General features: G+C 46.6%; 1 protein-coding gene across 3 annotated transcripts in view; it reads right to left on the reverse strand.

The window, feature by feature from the left end:
* Positions 1–361: 361 nt before the first annotated feature.
* Positions 362–20320, reverse strand: part of Trmt44 (tRNA methyltransferase 44 homolog) — a 32302-nt gene continuing 12343 nt past the window's right edge. For all 3 annotated transcript variants that reach the window (XM_027387116.2, XM_027387114.2, XM_027387115.1), the window contains exons 4-11: positions 18952–19020; positions 17815–17922; positions 17047–17118; positions 13768–13874; positions 8574–8757; positions 7251–7680; positions 5219–5335; positions 362–1092 (exon numbers count right to left, since the gene is read on the reverse strand). In XM_027387116.2, coding sequence (XP_027242917.1) covers positions 863–1092; positions 5219–5335; positions 7251–7680; positions 8574–8757; positions 13768–13874; positions 17047–17118; positions 17815–17922; positions 18952–19020 — 1317 coding nt within the window. In that variant the 3' untranslated portion in view covers positions 362–862. The remainder of the gene's footprint in view (positions 1093–5218; positions 5336–7250; positions 7681–8573; positions 8758–13767; positions 13875–17046; positions 17119–17814; positions 17923–18951; positions 19021–20320) is intronic.

Here is a 20320-nt window from a genome sequence, read left to right on the forward strand (position 1 = left end):
AGGCAGGGCCAGGCCAATGAGGACAGAGACTGCCCGCTTTGAGGGAGCCCTGGGTTCCTGAGGATACACAGCCTAGTCCATCCAAGAGCAGTGGCAATATTGCCTGAGTGCAGATCACTGTCACTGCTCTGGGAGTGGTGTCTGCCAAACTGGCAAGGAAAGAGGTGGAAGTAAGCTCTGTGGGTTCTCATCAGCTGGGACCAAGACCCCATGGCGGCTGCCCTGCCCCAAGATGCTGCAGAGCCCTCAGCTCTCAGAATAAATAGACTTCATTCCCTTCACTCAGATGACACCTCAGAGGTTGGTTCCCAAGACACTCAGCAGAGATGCAGTGAGTGGCACCTTTTTGTAAGACCAAAAATAAATTTAAATGGAAATAATTTTTTTCTGAAAGGAAAAACTGTCTAACACTTCTGGGGATAGGGTTCCAAAGAGAAGGGTGAGGCTGGGGCAGTGCTCACTCTGATTCATGCCTTGGAATACAGGGTGGCAGGGTTTGACTCTGGAAACCGCTCTTTCTAGGACTCTGATAATAGCCTCATAGGAAGCCTTGTGTCTCTGCTTGCAGGAGACTGTGATCACCCTGCAGCCAGCTCCCAGGTAGAGGGAACCTGGGGTTCGCAGCCCTGAGGAGGAGAAGGCCATGTGTGTAGAAGCTGACATGATGGCTCTGACGTCAGGGCAGTCTGAGAGGGGCTGAGCAGGCTCTGCAGCCTGGAGATGTGTGCCAGTAACTGACAGTGGCTATGCATACCGACAGGTCACACTGAAGCCAAGCTAGCCCCAACAGGGTGTCATCAGGACAGGAGAGACAGGCAGGAGAGTCACAGAGCCACCAGCTAGAGATCACTGAGGAAGTGACTCAGGGAGCCTGTCTCTGCTTCTTTGAGGTCTGGGTCAAGCGTAGCTCCTCAGGCCCATGGGCAAAGGGGCAACAGGCAGCAGGCAGCGCACAGCCATCAGGATGGTGAGTGAAGAACCAGCAGATTCGCGTCTTGAACACGTCTGCAGACAGGCTCCGCTTGACTTCTGGTGGCTTTTCCTTCTGCAGTTCTTGCCGCCAGTCACGGATGTGAACTCGCCCATTCAGAACTGAGGTGAGGAACAAAGGGCCTGAATGTCATTAGTGTATAGAGACTGAAAAGCACCACCTTGTGGGGAGTCCCTGACAGAGGGGTGCAGGGTCAAGGTGAGGATTTCCAGCCATGGGTCCTGCTGGACAGGATCTATATGTTAATCAGGAAATGGCCAGGGTGGCCTGCTGCCCTCTGCCACTTCATTTTGAGGAGCCAACAGCTCTATGTGAAACTCAGCCAAAGCAACCAAACTTTCTGGCCTCCCCAGTACTGTAAAACTATGGGCAGCCAGCATGGCGGGAGGAAGAAAAGTGCCTCATTGAGGGAGTCTGGCTCACTGACTTCCAGAACTGAACTGAACTGAGTGTGTGTGAGTGAATGCAACTTCCTGTCGGCTCTGGGATCCCCTGTGGTATGGCTCAGTGAGCTTGGCTGCTGCCATCAGCAGCTTGGGAGTAAATATTTCCCTTGGAAACCTGAGTAATGAGTCCTGAGAGGACCCTATGGCACCTAGGACACAGTGAGGATTTCTTCTTCAGGGATGGCTTGAAGCCCCCAGGGTCAAGTGATACCACATGCAACCACCTCACTTGGGCTGAGGTTGGTCTTCCCTGAACGAAAGCCCAGGTTAAGGTCACTTCAGGACACTCAGAGATGTTTCCCAGGGCAGAGATTCCCAGTGCAGCACAGGACACAACACAAGTCACTGTGGGCCCAGAACTCTCTGAACTGTGCTCAAAGGAACCTCAGGGGCATCTTCCAGAAGCAGGCCATCTGACTGTCAGTGGCCAGGATTCCCTGTCCCTGTTGGAAGTTTTGACATGTTTAAACATGTCATGAAGCCTGCCCTCGATGCTGGCTTAGGCCTTCTCTATGGATACAGTGGTCAGCAGGGGAACCTCCTAAGATGGCTATGAGCTAATAGCATGCCTAGCCACACTTTTGGTTACTATTTGCAAGATTATGTAATCAGGCCCAGTCATAGGTATAAAGACCAAAAGGGAGCACTAAAAACACAAGGAGCCTGGAGAAGGCAGTAGCCAGGCATCTAGTATGCACAGTGTGCCACTGTGCCCAGTTTATACCAGCTCCCCATCTGCCCCACAGCAGACACCCTGGGAAAGATGGCGTCAGGCACCAGAAGGGCAGCCCTCCAGGGCACATGCCAGCTATTCAAGTCAGACCACCAACAGCTCTCCTCTGGGAAATGTGCTACTAATCTGAAATGGAATCACAGGAACAAATCTGTCTTCCCAACCCCCTAACTCCTGCCTCCTGCTGGGGGCTTATGGGACTGCAGAGAAACAGAGACCTTTCCACTCATCAGCTGCTAGACAACAGCAGCCTCTGGCTAGAACCTGCTGAGATCCAGGGAACAGGAAGAGCACTGTCTTCAGGAGCATCAGTGCCAGGGACTTGACTAGCCTGGATGTAAGTCACCAACTCCTCTGAGCTATGTCCAAGTCCTCTAGATGAGGAGGCTGCTTCACCAGCAGACAGGAAGAGACAAGCATGCAGGCCCTGGGAAGGGGCCGAGTCAAGGTGTAGTCAGTCTTGACATGGCATGGACACACAGTGTTCACATGAGCTGACCTAAGCCATCAGAAAACTGGTTTCCTCGGGAGCACACACTCCTCCAGATGACCTAGAGAGTCACATCAGTTTAAAACAAAACAAAACAAAACCCCATCCAGAGATAAGCCCAGCTTCAGCACATACTTTCTGCATGACTACAAAGAGAAAGCTCACGTGGCTCTGGATCCCCAAGTCTTCTACTCAGAAATGATTCCAAAACTAACTGCCCCTCCCCAAGAGAACTGCACAGAGAAGCAGTTAACCCCATGCACACATGGGGACAGGAGTGATAGTCCTTCATGAAATCAAAGAAAACATGTGGGAGACAGAGAGGCCCCTCAGGCTGTAGCATTTTAACTGATTAAAGTTTTGTAAGAATCACAGATTCCAGGCAAGGGCAGCTCATCTGGAGATCTGCGTGTAGAGCTCTTGGTTTCAGCAACACCTCCAGGGGCTATGTCAGGCCATTCTTGCACCTACCCACGAACAAAACTCACCCAAGTGCAGGTCAGTTAGTGACAGAGAACCATATTCCACTTCACAAGGACAACTGGGCCACCCAAGGGCAGGTGTGCAGAACTACACAGCCATGCCCTCACACGGGAGAGTACTTGACACCCATATTCCCAGGCATACACACATAGGCAGCAAGTACACAAACATGTTCAAATACAATATTCAGGAGTACCAGACACCCATGTTATCATGTATTTTTTCACATGCTTGGGACTGACAGCATTCATCTGTCAAAGTGGAACATGGGACCCCTAATCCTTATGTCTAAGATTCGTGGGCTGAGGTGGGAACAACTGTTTCTAACGCCTGTGTCCCCATCAAAGCCCCGTTCCCATCACCATCAGTCAGTGGCCCTTCATGGACCCCAACCTGCCTCAAGTCCCACAGTTAGGATGAGGTGCACAGTGCTGGCCTCTCGGCTGCAGTCTGAGTACCAATTTGCCACAGATCCCAGAAGCAGAGACATAGAAGCCAGGCTGCTCCTTCCCAGGCCACTTGGGGATCAACCCTTTATGCTAGTCATAGAAGCCAGAGTACTCTGGCCACTGCAACAGCAGCTTGCTACCCAACCCAGACCCTCACATATACCATCCCACTGACTAAAACTCTCCTGGATCTCTTTACTTCCCAGAGTCCTCACCTCCTGGTCCTCCTCACTTCCCAGACTCCTCTTCTCCTAGTCCCAACAATATGAACACCCCCTAAGGAAAGCCTTTCTAAGTAACTAAGCCCAAGAGGATACCTGTGCTGAAGGCATACTGGCAAGCAAGAAAAGATAATACCTGTTGTATTTAATGCTGTACCTTGGGTGAATGTACTCCAGGTGGGGTGTGCTGGCTAGCTTTATGTCAACCTGATACAAGCTATAGTCATCTGAGAGGAGGCAACCTCAACTGAGAAAATGCCTCCAGAAGACTGGGCTGCAGGCAAGCCTGCAGGGTATTTTCTTAACTAGTGATTGATGTGGGAGCGCCCAGTCCATTGTGGGTAGGGCCACCCCTAGGCTGGTGGTCCTGGCTTCTATATAAGAAAACAGGCTGAACAAGAGAGTAAGCAGCAATCATCCACAGCCTTTGCATCAACTGCTGCCTCCAGGGGTCCTGCCTAGTTTGAGTTCTTGCATTGGTTTTTCCCAATGGACTGTGATATGTAAGGCAAATAAACCCTTCCCTGTGCAAGTTGGTTTTGGTCATGGTGTTTATCATAGCAATAGCAACACTAAGACATAGAGTGTACTTTAAAGGGAGACACACATTTCATGAAGCAGGAGTGGCCCATGGGGAGGGCTGGTGAGAGGAATCAGGCCCTGCAGCTCTTCCTGCCTTGTGCTAGTCCTATACACTTATGACCTCAATGGCAGTGTCTACACCTCAGGCCTCTGGGTAGACACTATCATACTCCACTCCACATCCTTAGACTGAACGTTCCCACAGGGCAGGGACGGAGCAATGATCCATGGAGAATGAGCCCTTTTATCTCTGGAGCTATGGAATCCAGTGTTGGAGCAGAGCCAAGCCTCAGTCTAGCAGGAGGGCTACTCAAGAGTCCCGAGTCCCTGTGCCAGGACTGTAAGGTGGAGGCATCAAGCAAAGACAAAGAGAAGGCTCATGTCCCCAAACTGCCTGATTGGCTCTACAGCACCACACTCTTCTTGTTGCAGGAGACAAAGGGGAACAAATGGTCTTGTAGTGACAGATGCAGCCAGAACTGACCACCAGTCCTGTGTGAGAAACAGGCATCACAGAAGCAATGGAGGTTCAGGGACACATCCTAGACAGGAGCCACCTGGACCAAGGCACAGGGAGCCTGAGACGAGACTGGAGTGTGCCTAGAGAGAAGGATAGCAATGGCCTCACCCTAAGATACAAGCTGATGGTGGCCTGGGTGTGCACAGGGCCACCACACTGTCCACTTGGTTCTTCTGAACATCTAGGTAGCCCCTTAAGTATCACAGCCATTGGGGACAGAAAGCAGAGTTCTCCAGAATGCACAGGGAGGAACTGCTGGGAATAAGCGGGATGGACAATGTATGGTGACCTCATAGATTTTACCTTCAAACACCTGATGGTTATTCCTGAGTAGGGTCTGTAGGCCTCCACACTCCCGCTTCAGCTGCTGCAGGGTCTCTGGGTTCAGTTCTGCAGCCACTTCTGCCAGAGAAAGGCTCCCTATGGAAAAGCAGGTGTTCACAAACAGCACAGATTACAAGCCTTTACCCAGCATAGACTGTCATGTCCCAAAGCCAAATCCAATCCTGCAGCTTCAAGTCCCATGTGTGCTTCAGCTGCAGGATTCTGTGCATACACTTTAATGAATCCACACCTTATAACCACAGGACATGGGGGCAGCAGTCACCCCAGCCACAGTGACACAATGTTCCAGCATAGGACCACATTGTGCTTCCATTGTGCAGGTTGAGCATCAAGTAAATCTACCAACAACTGGTAGGGTGGCCCACCCCCCACATTCTTGGAACCATACAAATGAGATACAACCCAGAGTTGAGGAGGCAGGGCCAACAGGCAAGCCTTTCACTGTGTCTCTTGGCCAAGCTGCCATTGGAGCTTTGCAGGGTACTGGCCACGTGGGCCAGGCACTCAGGTGGGCTGGAGTGGGAGGTTTGACACAGAATCACAGATATCACAGTGAGGCCTCTCCCATTCACAATGCTGCTCAAGACCTCGATCATACTTAAAAACACTCTGTCAGACACCCATAACAATGAAGTCTATTTCGACTAAGATGACAATGGGTCGTCTCTCTGGGGCTTTTTGTCAAGAATCATCTCCCTGTACCTTGCAGCACACCCGTGTCTCCCATTAGAGCTGGAGGCTAAAGACAGCCCAGTCTCCACAGCCTTATCAGTCAGGCAGTAGCAACACTACCTGATCCAGACCTGAGGGCCTCCTTCCCAGGATCCAGCAATGACATCCTGAGGAAAATGCCCAGGCCTCTATCAGATAAGAGTGGAGAGAGGCTGTCTGTGAGCTCAGAAGTCCAGGACCACTCCTTCCTCACAGAGATGATTCTCATCCAGGGGCACCTGGGAGCCTCCAATGAGCCCAGGCATCCGGACACCTGTCAGTGAAGGTTTGGTACTCTGGTGCTCCACCAGGTAGCAGGCAGGATGAGACCCAGGCCCCAGAGCTGTCTCTGGACCTAGGTCTGAAGGAGGGTCCAGCTAGCTCACACTAGACACAGCCCAGCAGCCCCCCAATTCCCATCACTTCCTTGGTTAAACTACGAATCCTGTTGCACAGCACACTCAGGAACTTTCACACCCAGAGCATCATCCCAGTGCCGCCCTGTGTTCTTCCAGCCTTGTTGGGAAACCTTGCCTGCCTCCCTCTGCAAAGACCCCATATTAGCATCTAAACAGTGATGCTAGCCCCAAACCACAGTGATGGGTCTTGAAGTTACATGGCCACCTGAACCAAGGCCAATCTGGCCAGTGTCCCAGAGGGCCTCCCAGGATTAGTTAGTTCTAAAGGGGAACATATAAGAAGGTCCTGCCATGTCACATGTGGGAGATGAAAGGGTAAAGGGAAGAAACCTGAACCCAAAAGTGACAGATGAGGATGTGGCATGGAGGATGAGTGTTGCCACTTTGCTCAAAGCTATGCTGAGGCCACTTGCAGGGTAAGAACTAAGCAACATTCACAGCTTCAGGTGTAACCCTGGCCCATAGTGCCCTCTGGCGGTCACAGGAGGAAGGAAGGGGTGCAGTTGAAAGCTTTGACAACCTCAACTTTGCATGTAAGAGCAACCCTACTTTGCTTGTTTTTCTCTAATGTGTAGGTTCCAATCAATGAGCAATCAGATGCAACTGTCTCTTCCATGGCAACAGTCCTGTATTTAGGGATTGCAGGGAATGAAAGTATTAAATTTACATTCAAGGAAGTGGGGCTTTTTGACACTCGGAAACCTGTTCTCTGGGTGTATCATTTCTAAGGCACAAACACCAGCAGCCATGGCTTCCACCGTCCTCCCCTGAACAGCAACGCCCAGCCTCTGGGTATGCTGAGCTACAAAGACCCACAGTCCATGCAGGCTAGTAAGCCTTCCCTGGAGGATGAGGCCTACCTCCTTCATTCCAGGTCTTCAGACTCCTGTCCTCAGAACTCTTCATATTTAACTTCTTCCTATCTAACAACAAATTTGCCACTTGTAAAACCACTTGGTCAATGAAGTCTCGAGGAAGGGCAGCGCAATTCCTCACACGCTCGGCCTTTTCTCTAGGGCAGAACCCAGGTATCCAGAGCCCTGTGGCTGGTACTGCTCTGCCCTCAGTAGCCAGGTTGTCAGGCATGCACTCAGCCCCAGTATCGAAGGTCCTGTGACTGTCCTGGTGACCAGCATCGTGGGCAGCAGCCTGGGTTGCAGAAGGTGCATGTCCCTCACCAGGTGGGCTCTCGGGGTGGCTCTGTCTGCTGTGGAGGTACCGTGTCCTCTGCTCATCCATCCAGACCTCTGCAGAAGGCAGATATGTTCTGGATTTCCCAATGAGGCAGACCTGAGTTTGAAGAGACACTATATTACAACATTCTTCATGGAGCACTCTTATGCTAAAGAACAATTTACACCAAAGTTTTAGAACTATGTCATAAGAAGAGAGAAATCCTTACTTTAGCCTTTTGATTGTATTCAGGATGGAATCCAAGGCCTCGCGTATGCTGGAAAACATTCCCCTCTGAGGTCTACCTTAAGCCCTGAAATCCTGTTCTGTTTTGTTTTCTTAAAAACAGATACCAACAGAAATGATTTAAAAAATAAAAAAGCTAGCAATAAAGGCCAGTGAGGAATGTGGGTGCAGATCTATGGAATGTGCAAGTCAGCTGAGGGTTCTAAGGGCTTTACTCTGGATGGTCTTTACTAGGCCTGCCTTTGCCCCAAAGGTGACACCATTTACTTCTCAAAGTTCTTTTAGATCTGTAAGAGAACGAGGCTGTATATAAACCTGCTAGCATGATACTCAGAACAATATGGGTGCCCAATGCATCTACGGAACTTCCTGAACACTTTCCCTCTGATCATTAACTCCAGAGTGCATACCAGCAAAGGGAGTCAATGGAATTCCATTAAGGTAACCTAGCCCTGTCAGGTGTTCTGGGTTTGGAGCAGAGTGGTATCTGATGTGTCCCCACCAGCTGGGTGGCTTGTCTGGCACTTACTGGGCACCGCCCATACCACCCAACTGGGTCAGAGATTGCATGGAATAGCAGGTGCAAAATACAGGTCTCTGACACTCCAGACTGAACCTTGTTTTCCAACCCAGAGGAGCAAGACTTGCCAACATGATGCCATTTGGAAGAAGGCTGCCAGCCTGAAAATGAGCTCTGAAGGAAACTTCTTGAAGGAGACCAAAGCAGCACATACTCCCTGGCCCTAAGCCTGCTTGGCACATACCCGCTTGGTAGAAGGAATCCTGAGGCAGTCCTCCTGCATGTGGAAGCCACAGGAAAGCCCCACCTCCAGCACGAAGTCCAGGTACTCCCGGTATTGTGTCTTCCTGCTCTGCCGCCTGCAGTATCGCCCCACAAAGTCAAAGAAGCAGCAGGGAAGGATGAAGAACCGGCAGGTGTAGGAGGACCTGGAGGAGAAAGAGACCCAGGAAATCCTCAGGCGCCCAGCACAGACCCAGGAAGACCCCAGGAACCCAGCACAGATCCAGGAAGATCCAGGGAGCCCAGCACAGATCTGGAAGACCCAGGGAACCCGGCACAGACCCAGGAAGACCCAAGGAGCCCAGCACAGACTCAGGGAGCCCAGCATAGACCCAGGAAGACTGGAGGAGCCCATCACAGACCCAGGAAGACCCCAGGAACACAGCACAGATCCAGGAAGAACCAGGGAACCTAGCATAGACCCAGGAAAACCTGAGGAGCCCAGTACAGAAATCCAGGAAGACCCAAGGAGCTCAACACAGACCCAGGAAGACCCAGGGAGCCCAGCACAGACCCAGGGAGCCCAGCACAGATCCAGATAGGCAAGTGCAACACAGTATGCACAAGTAGCCCAAGGCCGAGTACACGTAAGCTGCTCCTGGATATTCTGACAGCTAAAGCAATGGGTCTTTCTTGTTTACTTTTTTGAGGCCACAGGTTCTCATGTGGCCCAGATGTATTGGGGTTACAGGCTTAGTTACCAAACTGGTATTGTTTCCCATGGATGTCTAAAAACCATTGTATCTTTCAACAAAATAGAAATTGAATCAATAAAAAATAATTTTCCTGTGCAGTTACTCTGGCCCACTGTGACTTCAGTTTTCTGGTGCTGGAACTTCAGGTAGGAATCAGAAACCAAGACAGGCACAGCAAAAATAAGTTCAGACTTGACCTGGAGTAACACAAACAGCTCAGAGTCCTGGTGGTAGGAGAGACCCCCATAAAAGACTAAGGGAGGTAGGTTGAAGGCACAGGGAGTGTCCCAGACTCTTCAAAGTGCTGTCTAAATTGCAGACTGCTGCAATAGATCTAAGGAAAGACTTTCCCCTTGAAAATAAACCCTCTAAAATCAGAATCTTCCCCCCAAAATCACACATCTTTCAATATGGGATAGAAATGCCAGATATGGAGACACAGAAGAAGTCAATGCCAATGTGAGCCACGGACCCCAGCCTGAACATCTATGCCCTAAATACAAGGGGTACCCTCATTTGTAAAAGAAACATTACTAAAACCTAAATCACACACGAAGCACCACACATTAACAGTGGGAGACTTCAACACCCCACTCTCAACACTGGACAGTTCTGTTAGGCAGAAACTTAACAGAGAAACAAAAGAACTAACAGATGTTATGACTCAAATGGGCCTAACAGACTTCTATAGGACTTCCACCCAAACACAAAAGAATATACCTTCTTCTCAGCACCACATGGAACCCTCTCAAAAACTGACCAAGTACTGACCAACTTTACTTTGGTAACAAAGCAAACCTCAACAGATTAAAAAAAAATTGAAATACCCCCCTGTATCTTATCAAACCATCCTGGCTTGAAGTTAGAATTCAACAGCAACACTAATTGCAGAAAGCCAATAAACTCATGGAAATTGAACAATACTCAACTGAATCACCACTGGGTCAAGGAAGAAATCAAGAAAGAAATTAAAGAATTCCTAAAATTCAATGAGAAAGACAGCACAATATACCCAAACCTATGGGACACAATGAAAGCAGTGGTAAGAGGAAAGTTCACAGCACTAAATGCCTACATGAAGAAGCTAGAGAAACCCCACACTAATGAATTAACAGAACAACTGAAAGCTCTACAACAAAAAGAAGCAAACTCACCCAGGAGAAGTAGAAGGCTGGAAATAATCAAATCGAGGGTTGAAATCAATAAAATAAAAATAAAGAAAACAATACAAAGAATCAATGAGACAAAGAGTTAGCTTTTAGAGAAAAATCAATATGATAAACAAACCTTTATCTAAACTAACCAAAAGGCAGAGAGAGGATATCCACATTAACAAAATCAGAAATGAAAAGGGGACATAACTACAGACACTGAGGATATCCAGAGAATCAATCATCAGATCATATTTCAAAAACCGGTATTCCACAACATTGGAAAATTTAAAGGAACTGGACAATTTTCTGGATAAGTACCACATATGAAAATTAAATCAAGACCAGATACACAAATTAAATAGACCTATAACCCCTATGGAAATAGAAACAGTTATCAAAAGTCTCCCAACCAAAAAAAGCCCGGGCCCAGATGATTTCAGCTCAGGATTCTACCAGAATTTCAAAGAAGAACTAATACAAATACTCCTGAAATTGTTCCACATAACAGAAACAGAAGGAACATTGCCAAACTTTTTATGAGGCTACAGTTACCCTGATACCCAAACCACACAAAGACACTACTAAGAAAGAGAATTACAGACCAATTTCCCTCATGAACATTGATGCAAAAATACTCAATAAAATACTAGCAAACTGATTCCAAGAACACATCAAAAAAAATCATCCACCATGACCAAGTAGGTAAGCTTCATCCTGGAGATGCAGGAATGGTTCAACATATGAAAATCCATCAATGTAATCCACTATATAAACAAACTGGAAGGGGGAAAAAAAAAAAACCACATGATCAGATATCTCATTAGATGCTTCAACAAAATTCAACATCCCTTCATGATAAAGGTCTTGGAGAGATCAGGGATACAAGGAATATATTTAAACATAATAAAGGCAATATGCAGCAAGCCAGCAATCAACATCAAACTAAATGGAGAGAAACTCAAAGCAATCCCACTGAAATCAGGAACAAGGTAAGGCTGTCCACTCTCCCCATATCTATTCGATATTGTACTCAAAGTTCTAGCTAGAGCAATAAAGACAAGATCAAGGGGATACAAATTGAAAAAGAAGAAGTCAAACTTTCACTATTTGCTGAAGATATGATAGTATACTTAAGTAACCCCAAAAATTCTACCAGGGAACTACAACTGATGAATACCTTCAGTAATGCAGCAGGATACAAGATTAACAACAACAACAACAACAAAAAATCAGTAGTCCTCCTTTATACAGGTGATAACCAGGCTGAGAAAGAAGTCAGAGAAAAATCACCCTTTACAATAGCTACAAATAACATAAAATATCTTGGGGTAACTCTAACCAAACAGTGAAAGACTTGTATGATAAGAACTTTAAATCTTTGAAGAAAGAAACTGAAGACATCAGAAAATGGAACGACCTCCCATGCTCTTGGATAGGTAGGATCAATATAGTAAAAATGGCAATCCTACCAAAAGCAATCTACAGATTCAATGCAATACCCATCAAAATCCCAGCACAATTCTTTACAGACCTGGAAAGAGCAATACTCAGCTTCATATGGAAAAACAAACACATGATAGCCCAGACAATCCTGTACAATAAAGGAACTTCTGGAGGCATCACGGTACCTGACTTCAAACTCTATTATAGAACTACAGTAACGAAAACAGCTTGGTATTAGCATAAAAACAGACAGGTGGACCAATGGAATCAAATTGAAGACCCTGATATTAATCCACATACCTATAAACACCTGATTTTGACAAAGAAGCTAAAATTATAAAATGGAAAAAAAGAAAGCATTTTCAACAAATGGTATTGACATAACTGGATGCTGACATGTAGAAGACTGCAGATAGATCAATATCTATCACCATGCACAAAACTCAAGTCCAAATGGATCAAAGACTTCAATTAAACCCAGCCACACTAAACCTCATAGAAGAGAAAGTGGGAAATAACCCTGAATGCACAGGCACAGGAGACCACTTCCTAAATAGAATACCAGTAGCACAGACACTGAGAGCAACAATGAATAAATGGAACCTTCTGAAAGTGGGAAGCTTTTGTAAAGCAAAGAAAACTGTTAACAAGACAAAATGGCAGCCTACAGAATGAGAAAAGATCTTTACCAATCCCACATCTGACAGAGGTCTGATCTCCAAAATATACAAAGAACTAAAGAAACTTGACATCAGGAGATCAAATAATCCAATTAAAAAAAAAATGGGGTACTGATCTAAAAAGAGAATTCACAACAGAGGAATCTCAAATGGCCGAAAGACACTTAAGAAAATGCTCAACATCCTTAGCCATCAGGAAAATGCAAATTAAAACGATTCTGAGATACCATCTTATGGGAGTAAGGGAAATACTCCTCCATTGCTGGTGGAAGTGCAAACTTGTACAGCCACTCTGAAAATCAGTATAATGGTTCCTCAGAAAATTGGGAATCAACCTACCTCAAGACCCAGCAATACCACTTTTGGGCATATATCCAAAGGGTTGCACATTCATACAACAAGGATATCTGTTCAACTATGTTCACAGCAGCATTATTTGTAATAGCCAGAACCTGGAAACAACCTAGATGCCCCTCAACTGAAGAATGTATAAGGAAAATGTGGTGCATTTACACAATGGAGTACTACTAGAGGTTAAAAAAAAAAAAAAAAAAAAAAAAAAACCAACAACAATGTAATCTTGAGATTTACAGGCAAATGGATGGGCCTACAAAAAGCCATCCTAAGTGAGGTACTCCAGAAAGACAAATACAATATGAACTCACTCATAAGTGGATATCAGACATACAGCAAAGGACAACCAACAACCAGACTACAGGCCACAACCCCAGAGAACCTAGTTAACAAAGAGAACCCTAAGAGAGACATACACGGATCCGCCTAGGAAGGAGAAAAAGACAAAACCTATTGAGTAAATTGGGAGCCTGGGGGACAGAAAGCAGGGTGGAAGGAGAGAGACGAATAGGGAAGGGGAGTGAGGAAAAAATGTATAGCTCAATAAAAAATAAAATAATAAAAAAAAAAAGAAATGACAGAGATGTAATTGGGATCAGTGTTGGCTGACAGAACATGAGAGGAAACACATGTGTGACGGAGGTTTTCTAGTAGCCACAATTTCAGAAAAAAAAAGCAGGGGTATTTAAATTTACTCAATATATCTATGCTACTGCCATTTCAATACCCTGAGTTACCATGTCAAATGCCCTACTACCACAGTGGCTAGGGGCTGCCTCTGTGGATATTGTGTGCTCAGGAAGAAACAGCCGCCTGCCTTTCCTACTCACCTGGCTGCAATGACAGGGATCCAGGGAGTGAGCTCATCAGAGTGATTACCAATCAGCCAATCAACATCAGGGAACAGGGTCTTGTCACTCGGGGTAATGGAACCTTCCTTAAGAATGACACACAAGATGAACCAGTCAGTACATGCACCAAAAGTTCTGAGCCATGACTCATAGCCACAGTTCACCTACCACATGATCCTCCTATGCCTCGACCATGCCCAACTTACTAAGAAGGAGATAACTGTCCTGCCTAGTTGGTCTTCAAGGACACAAATCACTGGGGCTTTTGGGGCTCCACAAAAGAGTACTTTTCTGGGTGATAACTAAAACTTACTTTCTGCATAAATACAGAAAGCAACCAACCGAGAGACAGCTGCTGAATTGTCTCCTCTGAGGAGGGGAAGTAAAGTCTACTCAGTTCTGGGCTATTCTGTCACATTGGTCAGTGAACTCTCAGCAGTGACACCTCACCCATCCTGCCCTTCTGAGTTTCTCTGCACATAACCCTTCCTTGTGGTCAGTGACATCTTAGAGAACTGACTGGAGAAAGAGAGGAAGAAGGTGCATCACAACCTGAGACAGTGAAGAACAGACCCCAGGGGATGGAGAGTCACTCTGACCATGCCTGCCTCTCCAGCCCTGCTCTCTACCCCAGTCCTTAGCATAGGACTGTTAGCTCCCTACAACAGCCCTCACAGAAGAAGCATCACAGCAACTGTGGTGCTGTTTACACAGATGCTAAGATACTGAACATACATTGGCCAACTGCCAAGTGCATAGCCTCATAGGAGAACAAACCTTCAGCAACATTTATTATCATTGCACTAACTCTGAATTTAAATCTGCCCACTTGTCTCCTCATGAATCAAGACTTATTTATACCTTGGATTGCCATTACTAGACAACACCATCCTGGAAAGTCAGATTTGCTTCACAAAAGGGCTTCTGAATATAGAAAACTGCAACTATCCTGTTTGATGCACAAACTTAAGATGATCTGAGATCATCACAACACCATATTAACAAAGGATTCCAAACACACTTGCACTGAACACAGATTAGAAAGAAGCTTAAGCCAAGATGGATGGGATTTCTAGGCAGAGCTATCACAGACATCACACAATTGCAGCTAAAAACAAACTTTTTACTAGGAAATACACTAGCAGCATGCAGCTTCCAGTGAAGCTTCACGGTCACAGGCTCAGGCAGAAAGTCAAAAGAAACACTGTCAGCTTCTTCCTGGAATACTTAACACTAGAACCAGTGGTGCTGGCACTGAGACTAGAAGAGGTTCCTGAGTCCGGTGACTCATTGACAGGTCTGAGGCAGGTGCTGGGGACCCCTGAAAAACAGCTCAAACCTCTATACATTTCCTAAATGCCCCTCACACCAACCAGCCCTTCCTTCAGTCAGAACTTACTAGTGGGGTAGTTTGAAGTTCATTCCAAGTAGAGGGTTAAGACCCGGGGACACAGGGAAGCTGGCATCTGCTAAATTACTCATGCTGATTGTCAGTCTCACACACAATTCAGAGTGTTAGGCACCGAGCATGAGGATCTATGGACTCGCATCTATCTGCAGGGCTCTCTATGAACCTGCTAACTTCCCAACAGTCCTCACGCTCAAGACACTAGAAGCATTTCTCTTTCTTTTTGGACATAAGGTCTTACTATTTAGCACTAACTGGTCTAGAACTCAGAGTCTGCCTGCCTCTGCCTCCCAAGAGCTAAGATTAAAGATATATGTTACCATTCCCATTCCTAACAACATTTCTCAATTTTCTTTCCTTTTTTTAAGGGCAGGGTTTCATGTAACCTAGGTTGGCTTTAAACTCATTATATAGCTGATCCTCCTGCATCTACCTCCCAAAAGTTCACCTTCTTGCTTGTCTAAATTTTCTATAATATGAATCTACAAGCAATAAGAATCCCTGGGAAAGCAACCATGAATACAGAAGGAAGAATAAGGTGAGGGGCTGGCAGTGAGCTCCCTATCCCCCAAGCCTTTGTCATATTATCATTTTAATAATTTCTGCCCCACTCGGTCCTGGAGCCATTTAGTCCCAAATAAACACACAGAGGCTTATATTAATTATAAATTGTTTGGCCAATGGCTCAGGCTTCTTATTGGCTAGCTCTCCCTTAATTATTAACCCAATTCTATTAATCTGCGTATCTCCACATTGTCTTGGCTTACTGATGATACCAGGGCCTCTTGCTTCCTTGGCAACTACACAGCATCTCCTTGACTCTGCCTGCTACCTTGCTCTATCCCTGCTTGGATTTCCCACCTGGCTAAATCCTGCCTGTCCACTGACTGAAAGAGCTTTAGTCATCAACCAATAAGAGAAACACATATTCAGAGCATACAGAAGGACATTCCCCATCATTATCCCAACTTGAAACAGAGACAAGATGGCAGAAATTCCAAGTCTCTAAAGTTGTACTTTTTGCTACAGATGAAACAGTAATAGCTGTGGACAGTGTCTGGGCAGCAGTGGCAGACGGTCACTGTGGCAGCTGCGGACAGTGGGAGAAGACAGTTACAGCAGCAGCAGGGGCAGTCAATACTGCAGCAGCTGTGGGCAGTGTTTGGGGCAGGGAGTGGGCAGGCAGTCAAGGTGGCAGCTGTGAGCAGTGTCTGGAGCAGTGGGAGCAGACAGGCACAGTGGGAGCTGCTAGTGAATACTTGGGGCTCATCATGCTGAGATGGTTAATCTTGATTGCCAACCTGACAGAGTTTAGAGTCACTAGGAAACACACTTCTGGGTCTATGAGGTTATTTCCAGAGAGGTTTAACAGCTGCATGTCATCACTCAGAGTGGGTATCTGAACAGGATCCTGAAGCAGGCCTTGAGAGAGGGAAAAAGACATCTCCACTCTGCAGACAGCATGGAGCACCTCCCTCTCTCTCTCTCTCTCCCTCTCTCTCTCTCTCTCTCTCTCTCTCTCTCTCTCTCTCTCTCTCTCTCTCTCTCTACACACACACACACACACACACACACACACACACACACACACACACACACACACACACCACTGGCGCGCGCACAACACAGCTCAGGGAAGTGATCTCCAGACAAGGTCACTGTAACCAGAGGCTGTGCAGAGCTGAAAATGTCCCCTGTCTCCCTCCTTCCTATGTCAGAGCACTCCAACTGAAGTGAACACTTGCAGTGAGAGCTGACTAAATTCACAGGCACTCCTGCCAACAGCTGACTCTAGGAGACAATCTTGATAGAGCTACAGAGAATGTGTTGGGGTGGGGGGAGAGCAGTACCTCCAGCTGAGTTTGGGGTCCATACATGTCCCAGATCTTTCTTCTTCGGACATCGATCCCTCTGCCTGGATGCTGAAATGAGTAGTTTTAAAATCATGGGTTAAGTGTGAGCAACTGCAGTAAGTCAGAAAAAAATAACAAAGCTGCAAGGACTGCTACTGCAACATAGGAAGAGCAGGATATGTCTGGCATCTGTGTGAGGCACATCTCTCAACTCTTGGCAAGACTACACACCTGCATGGCTAGTGAGAACCTACCAGTGATCACCACAGATATTCAAAAGGGACCACAGCAGCCTGCATCCCAGGCTGTGTCCAGAGAACACATAGGGGAAGGCAACCTTGTGATCAGCTGCACCAAGGTCCCTGGCTGCAACCGTTATTCATTCCCCAACTTGGGTAGAGGGCTACAGAACCTTCCTGTCACCTCTACACACAGCTTCCAAGTTTTCACAGGGACACTACTGCAAATGTCTCCCTTATTAACACCCGGTAAAGCTCTAGCTTGAAGTTGTGGACACCACTTTGAGCCAGGCTGACTCCAAGTCCAGGCTGTAGCATCAATAAATGTTGGAGCTAGGTGTGGCTGCATACTCTGGAATCAGAGATAGGTGGTTCTCTGTGAGTGTGAGACTACCTGGACTACACAGCAAGTTCTAGGCTAGTCAAGTTACACAGTGAAACCTTGCCTCAAAGTTAAAAACAAGAAACATGGGGGCCCCTTTGTCCAACCTAGAACCTTAAGAAAAGACAATAGAGCTATGCTCACCCCCTCGTTGCTCAAGATGTGGACCAGGAGGCCATTTCCACACCCCAAGTCCACGAAGGATTGCTTGGTGGTGACTCCCCTCTCGACCCTCTCCTCTTCCCACAGGATCTGAGGAAAGAGACAAAGTAAAAACAACCCACATGTTGACTAATTCTGTTCCAGAACAAACCTATTGGAGCAAAGGCACACACCTGTAATCTTGGGAAGATGAGGCAGGAGGACTGCAAGCTCAAGGCTAGTGGGATCCTGTCTCAAGATTTTAGAAAAGCAGTTGGTGATGAATGGCTCAATGGTAGAGCACTTGCCTAGCATGTGTGAGGCCCTGGGTTCCAGTCCAAGTATTATAAACAAAAAGAAGGACCCAAACACTAATGCCACTGGGGGAGAGGAAGGATGGAGAAACTTCTCCCAAGACCCCAGGGCTCAGGCAGGGGACACAATGAGCAGAACAGATGGGGTCTTTGGCCTGAGGATACTGGGACCCCTGTCCCAGTCTTCTCTCCTGATGCTGCATTAATTCAGGGCTAGGATATAGCTCAGTGGTACTCATGATAGAGAGAGCCCAGCACATGAGGCTCTCCCCTGGGTTCCATCCCAGCACCAGAAAAATGGCATCAACATCCAGTGGTCATCTCTAGACATCAGCACACCAAGATGACGTTTCTCTACATTTTTTCCTCATCTTTTAACATCTGCATGCCTTAAAAACCAAAATAACCCTGTTTTCTAAACTAAAAGAACTACAAGCTAAAGGGAAACTGAGAAGCTCTAAGTTTAAATACTTTATAGATAAGAAAATTCAGAGTATTGAGTTAAAGAAGTGTACAGTTGAGCTAGTTAACCAGCAAGTAAAGGACAAACTAGGGGAAAGAGGACCAGCCCACAGCTGGATGGCACTGGATTGTCAGTGCCTCCACAGTGACAACTGTGTCTCACTGACTCCTGCCCCCTCTGCCCTCTTGTACCCCACCTTCCTGATTCACACATGCTCTGTGCTCATGCAGGATGTGAAATCGTTTCATAGCAGGGAAAACCTCAAGTCCTGACTTGGTGACTACTCCACCCCCAGCTAGTAGCATCTGCCAGAGGCAAGCTTCACACATTCCATATGAGTGTGAACACTGCTAGTGTTCTTACCAGCAGGTATGTAGCGATGGCCACATCTTCATAGACAAACTTCTCAGGATCTGTTACTTCAGGCCAAACCTAAAATGTTTTAGGGAATATGTAAATAGCTGTGAAAATAACCTTCTCTAAACAGCCTAAGTCAAACCAAACTAACTATATAGTAAATACACAATTTCATTTCAAAGGCATGAACTCACAGCTGATTTCTTACAGTTTAGTGCTTTACACAACTGTGTGTATAGGACAGAGAGTGTCCTGTACAAAGTGATCCAAAGCATCAACAATATAGTTAAAGATGTCTGACACAGAAAAAAGTCAGCTCATCTGGATAAACACAATACTAATGAAATGAGGGAGGAGGACAGGGCTAGGGAGGAAGCTCAGTAGGAAAGTGCTTCCCTTGCATGAGGATAAGAGTTCAAGTCCTCAGCACCCACATAAAAAGCCATGTATGGCCATATGGGCCCCTATAGCCCCAGCCCTGGGACATTGGAAATAGGATCATTGGGGCTTGCTGACTGTCAGCCTAGCTCCAAGTTTACTCATGTAAAACCCTAGTGATGAAGCAAGTCACATGACATTCTCCTTGGACTCTCCATGTATATACATAGGTGCATGTATCATCACTCATATACATGCATGTACTCATACAAAGAAACAATGAGAGGGTGCAGATAGACACAGACTGGGACTCAGGAGACTGGGTCAACTGCCTAGGGCCAGGCTCTGACTGACAGGCAGGATAATCAAGGCACCTTGAGAGTTAACCATTTACTGAACTGACAGGTCCAGTGAGTGATAGAATGGATAACCATGTCCTGGCAACAATTTAAAATCTGAAAAATAGGAGTACCTTCTTAAAGGTATGGAGAGTCCACAGGAGGACAGAAGACCCCCCCACCCCTGTCAGGGTCTTCAGGAAAAGGGAGCCCAGCTGTGTAGACAGACCTGAAACATCTCTGTAAAGAATCACTGTGGGCTACTTTGCCTTATAAGCACAAGGACTAATTCAAGGTCATGATGTCATGAAGCATGCTATTTTTTTGGAGCACTTGTCTTAGAAATACCTTTCAGTTAATGAGGCCAGGGCTGCAGAGACAGCTCAATGGTTAGGAGAGTTCACTGCTCTTGCAAAGAACCAGAGTTTGGTTCTTAGTGCCCAAGTCAGGCAGCTCACCACCACTGCATGTGACTCCAGGGAACCTGACACCCTATTGTCTCTGTGTGCAATTGCATGCCTGTGAACATATCACCACACAGACAGACACACATATAAATAATTTTAAAAAATTTAACAAGCCAGCCCCATGTGGTGCCATATGCTTATAACTTTAGCACTTGGGAGGATAAGGCAGGAGAACCATGAGTTTCAGGCTAA

This window comes from Cricetulus griseus, assembly GCF_003668045.3.
Source record: "Cricetulus griseus strain 17A/GY chromosome 1 unlocalized genomic scaffold, alternate assembly CriGri-PICRH-1.0 chr1_1, whole genome shotgun sequence".
NCBI classification, from domain to species: Eukaryota; Metazoa; Chordata; class Mammalia; order Rodentia; family Cricetidae; genus Cricetulus; species Cricetulus griseus.